The sequence below is a fragment of the Thermobia domestica genome, chromosome 12 (assembly GCF_964235325.1).
Source record: "Thermobia domestica chromosome 12, izTheDome1.hap1.1, whole genome shotgun sequence".
In the NCBI taxonomy this organism is placed as follows: domain Eukaryota; kingdom Metazoa; phylum Arthropoda; class Insecta; order Zygentoma; family Lepismatidae; genus Thermobia; species Thermobia domestica.
In genome coordinates, this window is record NC_137465.1 from 228,494,145 (window position 1) to 228,508,454 (window position 14,310).

General features: G+C 34.3%; 1 protein-coding gene across 1 annotated transcript in view; it reads left to right on the forward strand.

The window, feature by feature from the left end:
- The first annotated feature begins 3,961 nt into the window (after window positions 1–3,961).
- The window catches only part of Tsf2 (transferrin 2), a 57,342-nt gene continuing 46,993 nt past the window's right edge, over window positions 3,962–14,310 (forward strand). The window contains exons 1-4 of the mRNA XM_081734801.1: window positions 3,962–4,148; window positions 7,905–8,050; window positions 10,863–10,995; window positions 13,971–14,113. Coding sequence (XP_081590927.1) covers window positions 4,073–4,148; window positions 7,905–8,050; window positions 10,863–10,995; window positions 13,971–14,113 — 498 coding nt within the window. The 5' untranslated portion in view covers window positions 3,962–4,072. The remainder of the gene's footprint in view (window positions 4,149–7,904; window positions 8,051–10,862; window positions 10,996–13,970; window positions 14,114–14,310) is intronic.

Here is a 14,310-nt window from a genome sequence, read left to right on the forward strand (position 1 = left end):
GATATCAGAATATGATGATATGACAGGATGCAGTCCAACCAAAAAACGTGCACCCACACAAAGATGGCTCACATGGTAGCTAGGGCGAATAAGTATTACCCAACTCCATTCAGAATTTTATACTATGCAGGTTTGTGGCACATATGAAAAACATGTGAAGCAGTTCACTAGAGTATGAAGTAGATCAAACACACTTTTAAATATGACGATGGCCAATGTAAGTAGAGATTTGACTTAGTTTTTGTTAACACACAAAAGTTAATGTTACCATTGCGTCTTCTTGTTCAGCTTCGAGTACCCAGAATCCCTTGCGCGAACCCGCGAACATGATGTTTCAGCAGGGTTGCCAAATACAAAAAGGTTACAAGAGGTAAGTTGTAAATTGTACTAATAATACAATTGTAAAATGAGCTATATAGGGGCGTTACATATATATACAGAGAAAGAGAGAGAGAGAGAGAGAGAGAGGAGGTGACAAAATTTTTACTGGGTACTACAAGTGACAAGTAGTGATCTACACAGTATCCTAATGCAAGGTGGTGTGGCAAAGTTAGGTAGGACTACAAGTGTCTTGGAAACGAATTATCCAAGATAGATGGTTGTCAAAAAGTATTGGGAAGATCTTAATCCAGCACCAGCAAGATCGACAATTGTTGATAACCCTCACCAATACATTCATATGATTCAGTTCTCATTCTTAATATCTGAACATTTGAGATTAAGAAATAAAACTTATACCTTGTTCTGGGAGATAATGTTTAACCCTGTGGCTGTAAGAATTTCTAAATACAAAAATAGTTAAACTAAAATTTACTGTTCCTGGATATAGTTGGGTAAAATTTACTGTTATATTTGGATATAGCAAACGGTTCTGCGAACTCGAAATATTTTAACAAACGATTCTAACGAATCGGCTGAATAGCCCCACTGCTTTTGGTGAGGAGTAACGGAGTCCTAACGTTACAATGTTAGTCCCATGCTCGTGTTACTACAGTGAAACATGTAAACTTGGCCACCTGCTTATCTTGGCCTAGTTCGTCTTGAACTGCATTTCCCATAAGACATTCGTTACTTACTACTGTATAAGTTGGCCACCTGTCTATCTTGGAAGTTGGCCACACTGAAACAATGTTTACCCTATGATGATAATGATAAATTTACCTGCGTATCTTGGCCACCAAAAATACAGTTTTGTTATTTTTCTTAACTCTTTCGAATTCCCATATGAGAGGCAGATGTTCTGTATTTGTGATTGGACACAAAGAAGCAAGGATTCGCACGATTTGTTCTTGGAGGTCAATGGCCAGAAGACTACCCTGATAAAGGAGTGGTGAAGGAAGATGTGAATAAGAAAAAGCACGTACAGGAATTCAGGAAATGGTTGTACGTATTTGTTTACCCTGTCTGTTTTGGTAAAACCATTAGCTATATCAGCTCCTCTCATCAGTGGGGAGCTTTAGTAATTCCGGAAAGTTCTCAAGGTTGAATCTAACCATCTCAATTGTCAACTATTGGCACCTGTCGGCTTGTCAAAAGATAGCGGAGTTTTTGATATATGAATTCCCTCAATATTTTCTCAAAACATCTTTTGCTCCGGGGAAACACTTATAGCTCATTAACAAGACAATGTTAGAATGTGCAATGTTAATGTACAATGTTAGAATGTGCATCCAAAAAGAATAAAACAAATGCGTCTAGAATGAACCACCATTAAGTAACAACTGAAAAGAATTCTTATAAATTGCATATGAATTTCTCAATTTATAAGTTAGCTTTTCTTGTTTTCAATCTCAATAACTCAGTGCACTCAATAACTCAGTAATATCAATTTCAATAAACTGCGTACATACGCTTCTATTTCATGGTTGTTTGTGTTATTGTGTTTTCAATCCGAATAATCCAATGTACCAAACTAGTTTTCAGGAAGAGAAAGGTATGCATATATATTAAACATACTATAGTAATATTTTCTAGTACTGTATATTTTTATGATTACTCTATATACATTATTTATAAGTAGCTGTCGTGCCACTGCTTATTAAAATTTTACAATCAAGTAATACTAGAAATCCTATTCTAAAAATATACAAATCACACTTATTTTCTGTAAGTTGGCCACTTTTCAATGAAACCGATAGTGGCCAACAAAGACAGGTTTCACTGTACATTTTTTTGGAGGTTGAAGATGATAACGTGAGTTTTAAAATAACTGTCATGATGCTCTATGAAAGAAATAAACATGTCTGGATAAAGAAAAAAAGCGGAGTGTTTAGAAAGTCAAGTGTACGGTCCTCTGGATGATAAAACATATGGCTATGTGATCTGTGGATAAAAAAGTCGGATCTTTATTACGTACGGTTTTTTTGCGTTTTGTGAATCTGGCAACAGTTAACTGTTGATCAGGGCTGCCAACCGTACCATAATTATGGTACACATACCATAATATCAAGTCCTGTACCATGTACCATTGTACTTTCATTATGGTACGCAAAAGTACCATAATCCTGGAGATGCGACTGTTTTTTGCTTCACTTAAATATTGGAAAATAGGACAAATATGGAATTTTTGTATTTTTTTGCACATAGAATATAAAGTATCTTTTAGTTTTAAATAGTAAATTTGAGTACAGTTATGTTTTAATAGTATGTGAAATATGAACAAGGTAAAGAGCAGTACGCACACAATTCTTTTACTGGTGAACTGAAATTGCTGTGAATCGAGGAAGAGATGTTCCTTAGTGTGACCGGGGTTGAAACAGCCGAGTCTGCAGAAATTTTCTTTTTTGTTTTCTTTTTTTAGCAGTTTGATCAAAATCTCAGTTTGGATATTTTTTTTATTTCCATTCCGCTACTAAATTCTGTTTGGGATTCGTATGAGATTTTTATTTTTATTTTGGTAGGGCCATTACAGACAAAATTAAGATCTCCATGGTGCTTATTGCCAGCTCCACTCATAGGTCGATGTCCTGTGTCGGTAGTTTGTGGTTCGCAACCTATTTCACGATGGGATGCGGATGATGAACTGCAGCCCTGGATACCGGACTGTGAGTTGAGATGGAAGAGGCTCTGGAATCTTCTCATTTGGGAAAAATTTGAGTTTTATTTTCTGTAGATGATTGGCTTGGTAAATGTGTCAGTGACTGTTGATGGCAAGCCCACACGGGCCCAGTAGGTTCGTTACCACCAGTCGGTGATACATTTGCATAGTCCGTAGTCTTAAGGAAAGTGAACATCATTCAAAAATGAAATGAAATCTCTGAGTTTTACGTCCCACGGTTATGCCGGTTAGGCTAAAGGAGACGGTGATTATGAGAGATGAGTGAAATGGTAGAATGAAGAAAGTGGGAGGAAACGGGAGAACCCCGAGAAAACCCACGAGCACGGTGTTTGTCCACCACAAAGTTCATTTGCCGGAGGCTGGGATCGAACCCGGGACCCCAAGCACCAGAGGTGAACGCTCTACCACTGAGCCACCGCGCCCCCTGAACATCATTCAAACACAAACATAGTAAACATAAGTTTTATTTTATTATTTTATTATAGTTTTATATTATTATTATATCATATTTTTTAAGTAAAATAGTTATTCTAATTTTACTGCACAATGTAGTCTAGTGCATCATAAGCTTGAAACAATTTATTTCGTTCAGATGTTAATGTACTTATACGTAAGAGAAACGATGTTCACGCTATTGTCACATATTATTATTATTATTATTATTATTATTATTATTATTATTATTATTATTATTATTATTATTATTATTATTATGAATAATAATAATAATAATAATAATAATAATAGGGCTCGAAATAAGTAGCTTTCCAATTGACAAATAAACAAATGGGGGACGCAATAATAATTACTGTATATCACGCTTGATTTTTGGAGCGTACCATAATACCCTAGAAAATAACATATTTTTGACCATCATGCACAATAATTACCAACTACTTAGTTGGCAGCTATGCTGTTGATACACACTGCAATGGGCGGCGGTCGTAGGGGAAAGTTGTGGGAGTAGTTGTGTACATTTATATATTATAGTTTTGGATTTTAAGTGAATTATTTATGAACATGACTGGCTTAAAGCGATTGTATGGAGTTTATCTCCTGTTATTTGTAAATGAGCTAATTTCCTGTGCAGGTGACGTATCATAGCATTGTAGAAATATTTGTTTGTTTTAAAGTTCAACGTCTTGGCTATTAAAACTACTGTAGTTGTTAAATATATTAGAAGAATAATTTTCGACATCTTATTGTATTGGGAAAACAACTAATAGACTAGAAAGAATTTAATTATTTTTATTCTAAAATAAACATTTCCCTTACGATAGAATTTATAAATTAAATAACATTAGATAGTAAACCATTCATTGAAATCGCGCAAATTTCTCTCGAATAGTGGTGCATTTGTTCCTATGAACAGATTTGAGAAGTTTTAATAATATTAAGAGGAGTGTACTTTGTTGAAAGATTTCATTAGCTTATGTAAACACTAAGAAGAACGGGGTAATCTTCCGTAGATGGTATCCCCGGATTAGACGCATATGAACCTGTTTCAAGGTTTTGTTGCTATTTATTTTTTGTTGTTTTAATATACCGTACCAAAGAATTACTTGGTTCACTCGCGCAGACAGTTCTACCAAATAGAGAATTTATAAAATGCGATGTGAAACTTTTTTCGTGATGTAATAAGAGTGTAAATGCAAATACTTTCTGTCAGTGCACACATATTGAAATGAATTTTGAATGTCATTAAAAGTCTTTATTTGTAACCATTTACTGAAGCGGAAGGGGCAGATTACAAGAGTGCAAATTGAGTAGAAATGGATGGCGGAAATATTGAGTTCGTACATTAGTAATGGACGTTTGCGATGGAGGTAAAATAAACATACGGTTGCTCTAACCTAACTTGATCATAAGTGTTAATCACAAACATTTCTTATTTTCATACGTTTCTTTGTTTTGATTATATTTTTATTCATCGGTATTGTACTACTGCGCAAAATTGGTATCTTCCAACTATTAAATAGTGCAAACTATACAGTATTCAAAAATTACGAAAATAATGAATCTTTACTGTCTTATATTTCCAACAAGCAATATAAACAACACTTTACTACAGTCCTATATTCCTGGGATATCGAAAGTTACAAAACGAATTCAGAAGTGCTTCTTTCTTGTACTAGGTTGCCACACAAAGGAATATGTATATTCATGCAGGTTTACTTTTGGCGCACTACTTGGAATAAATGTTGGAAAGAAGATATATAATTCTTTCACTAATTTCCTACTCATTGCCTCCTGAAAGATTTGCGGTGGGCGACATGAAAATATCTCACCTGGCATGGATAAAATTCAAGGAGGCAACAGAAGTATTTGTTGAAAAATTTCAATTATTTTACGATTTGCGTATGAATAGGGCTTCCGTATAGGCATTGTGTCATAAAAAGCACAATGCAAAAAACACAAACCAACATGTGCTAGGCAGCCACTAAAAGCACGAATGTTCTCTGACCAAGTCAGGGCAGAGCGATGGTGGGTATTATAAGCGAAGGTAGTTTGAAGAGGTGGGTTTTGTGCAATGGTACGAGTTTCAATAGCACTTGTCATGGTTTCATAATGGTGACGCTCCACTTGTAAACATAAAATATAGCTTCTATGCAGTAATACGCTGCCGGTGAAAATAGCATGTGATATAGTCATCTTTCATATGCACTCACTTATTTTATCCGTCGCAGTTTTTAGTTTAGAATTTTACATACCGTAATACATATAGTCTTTTTCATCGTAATTGAAACTTCTACATATACAGTGTACACATTTTTTTTTCTAAATATTTTATTTAACTTAATAATAAGAAATATTTAGCTTGATTGTAGATAAATGTAGATAGCACTTTTTCTGTAGTTATTCTATATATATATTTTGTTTTCCGGTACTTCAACGTTTGTCCGTTGCTCTATTTCTCCACTCACTGAACTCTGTATGGTATTTTCTCCTATAGATGTATTACTTTAAATTTGAATGTTCCTCATCTACTTCTATGCCGATGGTTTAGCTTTAAGACACCCCACCCCCCCACCCATATATATATATATATATATATATATATATATATATATAGTGGCGAATCCAGGATATGATAAGGGGAGGGGCTAAACCATAGTTTGTCGCTTTATCCAGTGTAAAGCAGTATTGAAGCCCATTTTATGAAGTGCATACCTGAGCGTCAAGGAGGGACTATAGCCCCCCTGGATCCGCGCCTGTATATATATATATATATATATATATATATATATATATATATATATATATATATATATATATATATATATATATGTACGGATTTCTGTAGGAACATAATTAGCTTCCATATAACAATATATATAACGGGCTGAACAGTTTTGAACATGGTTAACACATACCTCAAGCTAAATTTTTATCGTATCACTTTTGATTAAAATGCTTATCGTAACGAGGAGAGGATTTAAAAGATAAAGGGTCTTAGGAGCTTTTCAAGTTCAACATTTGAAAAAAAAAAAAATCCAGCGCTTTCGAAAATAGAGTATCTCACAATCCTCTCATGTTAGGGAGATTGATGTACATATAAACTCTTGGTTACAAGCACACTTTACTACCATAATATTTCTCATATTGAGTCGGGAACTTGAAATCAAATATTTACATTTATGTGCAATTCATGCTACTATGCAAGTTTATCTTAAATAATTTTACAATTTTAAGGCAAAAGATACTGATATCATGATGAGAAAGTGATTATGAAAGGAGCATATCACTGCATATTTTACTTCGGTTGTTTACTGTTTAAGATGCTTAAAAGGAAAAATTAAGATTACCACATAATATCTTTCTTCCGCCCAATCATTGTGAGTTGAATTAGCAAGATCATGTGGCCACGCACGCTGTTACATGTTGGGTGAAAGATGTTGTATTGCTACCGAGTAGCTGACATGTGAGAAACACCTTGTAGAAAATATTACTATCGAGAAATCCCTGTTTTTGCTTTTATTCTAACATTACTTAATTGAAAAACAATGAATAAATAAATAAAACCTTGAACCTTCGTAGTTTTCCAATTAGAGAAAGATCATTATATAAATTTTATATATATTTTTAAAATCAAGTACAAGTGAGTTCAATCAAAACATCGATTTAAATAAAAAATCAACAAAAGTAATTTTTATAAAAAAAAGTGATTTTTTTTTTCAACTCTGCAGTGTATTTAGTGCAGTGTAACTTTTTATGAATGCTAGTTATTCGCGTCTCACCCAGGATAACAACTAGTAATCCAGCACGACACTTTTTTTTTTCTTTCTTTCTTCGTGAAATGCATACCTCCTTCACTTGAGACCTAAGGAAAGAGCCGAAAAACTTTAGAGCTGTGAAATTTGCCATATAATCTATATAAATATCCTAAACAATAACAATACTATTGAACTTATTTTGAAAGATAGCAAACGATAAAGTTCAAGACTTTTCAGCACTCCATAGTATAAGTGAAATGTTTCCATTTGGCATCATCTGTCATTTCTCCAAGTTTGGCACGAGTTTACCCGAACACCTTGTATGTTAATTGTTTATACTAAAGAAGAAATCCTGACTGATCAACACCTAGATCAAACTGCTTATTTATACATGACAACCTTAAGAGGGTTACATCGACACTGTGCAATCGAGCTACCGATCCTGAATTGTCCCAATAACGATTTTGATCTAAGTAATTAATACTATTAATATTGGATGATTTTCTTCTTATAATTGTCCTGCTAATTTTTAGAGAAATTACAGTAGTTGGCATTTTCGTTGCTAACATTTGGTTGAGACTGTTTCGTACTTTAATGATTGTTAATACTTTCTGATCTACCTTTCTTTGTAGGTCAACTTGAAATGCAAGATGAAAATGTGGTTGTCTGGTGTACAATGAGCAAAGAGGAACAACAAAAGTGCGAGAGATTTTCTCGTGCTGTGGATAGTGATATCATTTTCTTTGGCTCCGAAGCTATGAGATTAAAATGTTACCAGGTAGTTGCTTTGTCTCTTGTAGAGATTCTTTTAGTTTCATTAACATTGTTTGTGTGTATTATGTTGAATTATTAGCCATAATTTCATAGTATGGTGTGGGAGTCGTTAAATGTTGACTAATTTTAATGACTTATTACTGCATAAGATTACAAAATTGAAATAAAATGGCATGTTAAGTATTACTTCCAAATTGTATGTCTTATAGGCTAATGAAGATAGAGTTCAAATAAATATTAGAATAATGAGAATGATCAGATTAATAAGTAAATAAGTTGTCGCAGCAATGTTTAAATCACTCTTATCAGGGTTGTGACAAGCGCAGGAAGTTTAAAAAATTAAAATAGTTCAGTTTGTTTCGTTCGGTAAAATTGGATTTTATGAGCCAAAGTTGGGTTTTATTAAATTTATTCCAGACATTTCATCCTGGCGTTCATGAAAAAAGATTAGAACTTTTCAGTATAGCTTTCGCAAGATTTGGAAAATGACACTTTTTCTGAAAGTTTTTTTTTTCTTTTTTTTTTCTCGATGAATCAGCATTTCATACATCTAGTAAAGTGAATCGCCACAATTTCAGCATTTGGGGGACTGAAAATCCAGACGTAGTCATCGAACATGAAAGAGACTCCAAAGATGAATGCTCCATTTCCGTCAGCAAAGTTTTTTTTTTTTTTTATGAAGCTGACTGGAATTACATATGCTTCAAGACTGTTGTGTCCACAAATTCATAAAGATCGTGATGATTTTATCTTCATGCAACACTGCGCTCCACCACCTCACTTTTACCACGAGGTACAGCAATATCTGAATGATAGATTGGAAGAAGTGGGCAACATGATCTTGTTCATCTTAAGTGACCTCCAAGGTCAACCTCTTGCGGTTTTTATTTATGGAAGTATGTAAAAGACAGCGTATGTGTGCCATCTATGTTTGCTACTCTTCAAGATCTGCAAGATCGAATTGTTACAGGAGTGAGTTCAGTAATAAGGAACAGTTAATTTGTGTATGGCAGTAAATTGACTGCGGATTCGACGTTTGTCGCATAAATAGTGCTCATGTTGAATACATAACAAAAAAAAAAAAAAAAAAAAAAAAAAAAAAAAAAAAAAAAAAAAAAAAAACTCAATCCAGTGAGGTATCGTATGCCTCTGTCTATTCTCGTTCATTAGAAGTAAATATTTTAAATCTGCTCTTTCGCTTTGAATAACCCTGTATGTACGTAGTCCCAACTATAGTGTGCTACTAATACCATTTTTGTCTTTGTTTTAGGTTTTTCCATCCGTTGGGTTCTTTTTAATCAGAACGTAGTCCTAATTACTCTCTAGATAGTTAATTTAAATTGTAGTGTGCATGGTGTGTTCAAACTAGTGTCATATTTTTTTGTAACCATATGCAAATTCCAAATTTTAATGTGTAGAATTCGAAGCGGTTTAGATGTGGTTACAAATATATATATATATATATATATATATATATATAGTTTTTAAAAATACAACGATAGTTTGAACTGGCTGCAATGTGCATACTGCGATGTAAATTAATTGTCTGACGAGTGATTAGGATTACGTTCTAATTAAGAAGAGTCCAACGGATGGAAGACTTAAATAAGAAAATAGAGTATTAGTAAAATGGTTAGTTCACTATAATTGGGACATGCATATATACATTATTTATATATAGTAAATTATTAAGAGCAATCTATTATATATTGGGAAAGACAGGTGACCATGATCAATTGTAATTATTGATAAAATTGACGCAATATTCGTACTTATGTTACCACTGTTGAAACACAAAAGATGATCGTGTTGTGGAAAAAAGACTTAAACCATTGTATACCACTGAGAGTGAGTGTCCGAGTATTACACTACAAATATTGAAGAAATAAAAAATGACTGAACAACGTCACTAAGTGAGTAATTTAAAACTTTTACAAGAAGAAGTGGGTTTAATGGGAATTATATAGGTAATAATATTCACTATCAACGCTTGTAATCATATCTTAGGATGTCCAATGTGGGCTTTCATGGTATGCAAATTCTCATTGATTGTGATTCTTATTTTATGACTGGTGACAACGGCGACACTATTTCTTATCAAATTTGGTCACAGTCGAGTTTAAATTCTACTTCTTTTCTTCGAATTAAAATGCCTCGTATATGTGTCTTTCTATGGACGATGAAAAGTTATTGGTTACTTTCACTTTATCAGTGTTGTGTTTTGTATCCCAGGTATTTTGAAGAACCTGTTGTTAAAGCATTGTTGTATTTGGCGTCACAAATATGTTCTTGCGGTCTAGTGTTTGTGTTTAAACGTATATGAAATTTCACAAGTCACATGCGGGACTTTTGTATCTTGTTAAGTTTTTTTCTATGTTCTTTGAGGGCAATAGTGCTGTGTTAAAAGTTATGCTTTCCGATTTCATTCGGTTTCAAACAGATTACAAAAGAAAGAAAAAAAAAATCAGAAAGTTGGAATACCATCGTTAACAGCTTCACCGTTATTATCACCCCCCCCCCCTCCAAAAAAAAAAAAAAAAAAAAAGATTTGTGCGACCATGAAAACTGCATGGAAGCCTCAAGACGTTGTATATAGCAATAGTCTGTATCATTAATTCACATCCATCATATTCCCACTAAATTCCTTATTCTTGCCTATGCCTTGACAATGTTATCTGCGGTTAGCGAAAATTTGACGTTTACATTTGAATTTATAAAATAAATAAAATAGTGAATTCATAACAGGATACAAAAGAAGATGGTTAGTACGTTTTGATTTTATTTACGTCCCTGTATTTTTTAAAATTATTTTTCAGGCTTTCAGCAAAGACGAATGTATGACTCAGTTGGATGATGGAAAAGTTCACTTGACAACATTGGACCCAGGAGAAGTTTTCATTGGTGGTCGTTACCACAGTCTTGTACCCATTATGCAGGAGGTTTATGATGGTAGGTTATATGTTTCTAGATAATTACGTAAGTTATGCATATTCATATTATTGAAATGAAGCTGAAGATTCCTTTTTAAGTGCAGTTCATTCTGTATTAGTATTGTAGCGGGATAAGCGCGAGGCAGCAATTTTCTGTACACAATGTTATTGTTGTGTACATAACTTTGCAATAGGGGATTAAAACACGGACCACCACAGTAGAACCATATGAGATAATGAAACGGGGACAAGATAGAACTGTTTACTGGAGGTTACCCATCCCTATATATATATATATATATATATATATATGGCCGGATTTAAGGGTGTGTACGTGCACCCCCCTTCGTTGTAAATATACACTATCTAAAATGAGAAACAAGCAGTGAAAATAGCAACACTTTCCGAAATTTTCTGGCGTTTTTTTTTTTTTTTTTTTTTTTTTTCGTTTAGAGCTTAAGAAAAAGCAGAGCTTTGCTAAAAGCAATAGTTTAACTCGATTTTGGTGAAGGTTGAAGGAAATGGATTCATCAAGCAAAACAATATAACATTTGTCAAGTAGGGAAGGAAACAGAATCCAGGAGAAGAAAAGAACATTTTTTTTTCTTGTATATCACTTGCGACTCTCTTTAAAATACTCTCTCCCCTTCCCCCGCCTTATGTGTCAGCGTTGTCAGAGGTAAAGAATATTGTCGCATGTCATTTTGAAGAGTTTCACTCACATTTTTTGTTTTGGTAGTGATTGGTGCACCCCCTTTAGAAAATTCTGGATCCGATACTATATATATATATAATTCTATGGTACCCACGCAATAATTTTTGTAGAGGTAGTTTGGCTACAGGGGCGTAATTTGAAGTACTCACCAACTACCTCTACAAAAATGGTTATGGAAGTACCGCAGGATTCTGAAACATGGATATTTGGATAGGGCACATACTAGGTCCTAAATAAAGTCTTGACCCGACTACGGTAGGTCACATAGATTTCGAGCTATGGACCTTTAAAGTTCATTTTTTCATGTTTTCGGCTGCCTATAACTCCGAAAGGAAGCATTTGTGCACCCGGGCTGGTCTATACTTTTCGTCTTATCTTGGCGTCAGGAATCATCTCCTAAACGTTATCGGTGTTTTGAAACACCCTATATATATATATATATACACCTCAGGTGTAGAACAAGGCGAAACCTTTTTGATTTTCATATATAGAGATCATGGATGGGCACGGTGACATGGTACTCTGGCGAATTTTACGCACTTATAAGGTGACAACCTGTAGTTCATTCACATAACTAAAATTTTCTGAAATGTGGGTTATCACCTTCTACACCCGAGGTCTAGATATACATATAGACTTCACCGTTCAATCGGTATGGAGTAGCAGTCTTTAAATATCGAGTGCAATCGAAGTTCCCGCCAAATATAATTTAATTTCTCCAGGCGTTCTCAAAATTCCGTTGAACTCAGTAGTTAATCTGCTCCTTGCACGAACCACATTATTCTCGCATTCAACAAGATCATCTGCAGTTTTCCACCTTTGACCTCTACATGGTAAGTTTAAACTTTCTGGAGCAATAGTGCACACTGTCATTACTTATAAAATTCCCGCCGTAATCCTTACTCATTCGACAATGAATTGTGACAGTGTTCGAAAGTCTACCGGGTGGAAAGGGGGGCAGCGTCCAATGAACAGCCTTGTCTTATATCCATCTCGTCATCACGCATGATTCTCCTCTAGCTTAACGGAAGACAAGAAAAACGGCCTTCGTGTATACAGTATACACAGCATATATTTTTCGAACATCATATATATATATATATATATATATATATATATATATTTGGCGTTCTGAAAATCAAATTTTAGACTAGAAATTTCAGCTTGATTTTTAGAGCCCCATATTACTTATAATTGATTGGTTTGTAGTTATAGCAACGACATATAGGACAACCTGTAGAGCAGAACTCTCACCACTATAGTACGTTCGATGATCTCGGACCAGGAATCGCCCGGGACCTCGTACACCAAGGCACGCGCTCTGGACAAAGAGGGACTATCATAGGGTGAGTCAAGTTGAATGTTACAAGCCTATATCCCTCGAACTATGGATCAAATAAGAAAAACATAGCGAGTCAATGTACAATACAGAGGGGACTACAAAATGGGTCCAACACGAGGTTTCCCCTGTCCCCATTTTAGGGAGAGAGGTGTACGTAGAATTTTCAAATGACAACATAAGTGGACTGATACAATTTTAAAACAGGCTTGCCCGAAATCAAAACAAATGTTGTACTAAGCTGTTTAGTTTTCCACGATCTATCAAACAACGTATCGCTAGACCTATGTTGCCATTTGAAAATTCCACATTCACCCCCTCCCCCAAAATGGAGGCGGTGGAACCTCAGTTTGACCCATTTTGTAGGTCCCTCTGTATTGTACATTGACTTCATATTTTTCTTATTTGATGCATTGTTCGCGGGATATTGGCTTTTGTAACACTCAAATTGACTCTTCCTGCATATAATTTCCTGTGCTTAAGTTTACGAGAAATAGAAGTTTGTTATCTTCCTAAATAACTAAGTGAATAATGCCAAATAGAAACTTAGTTTACAGAAATATGATATCCGAAGAATAGCAGTTACATAATTAGAAGGGAGAGGTTGATCGTCAGTAAATTCATAAACGTAAAATTAAAAGTTTGATTTATATACTAGTTAGGAACACCTCTTTCTGTTCTTACCTTGAATTATAATGTTCTTACGTTTCTTGCTCCTTATGTGTGTGTGCATGACGTATCACTCAAAGTTTTATTTGTTTCCGTATTTATCTATTCACTTATCGTTTTTCTTACTTGTGTAGTCTTTTTCTCAGCATATCTTATTTGGAATTTTAAAAATCACAATTATGCGTAATAGTGAAATTTTTTACTTTAGTATTGATGTACGAATAGAAGATAAGATATATGATTTTGTCATTTGGATAAATTATTCAATTAGGTAATCAAAGTGACTATTACGCTGTTGCTGTAATCAAGCGTGGAACTCTACCTGATGTGCAGAGCCTTCGGGATTTGCGAGGAAAGAAGGGTTGCTTTGCTGGAGTGGGTACACAAGCAGGATGGGTGATACCTGTACATACGGTAAGTTTACAGAACGCACGTTGTAATATATAGCTAGCTTGTTAGGGCAGAATTAACAATAATTCATGCATTATAGGACTAAAATATGTGCTTATTTATTTGTGCATGTATCGAAATGTGGAGAGAGGTTTGCTTGATTTTGTAGTTTAAAACAGGAAATGTGGATATGCCGTTACAACTAAAATGATTGAAATTAA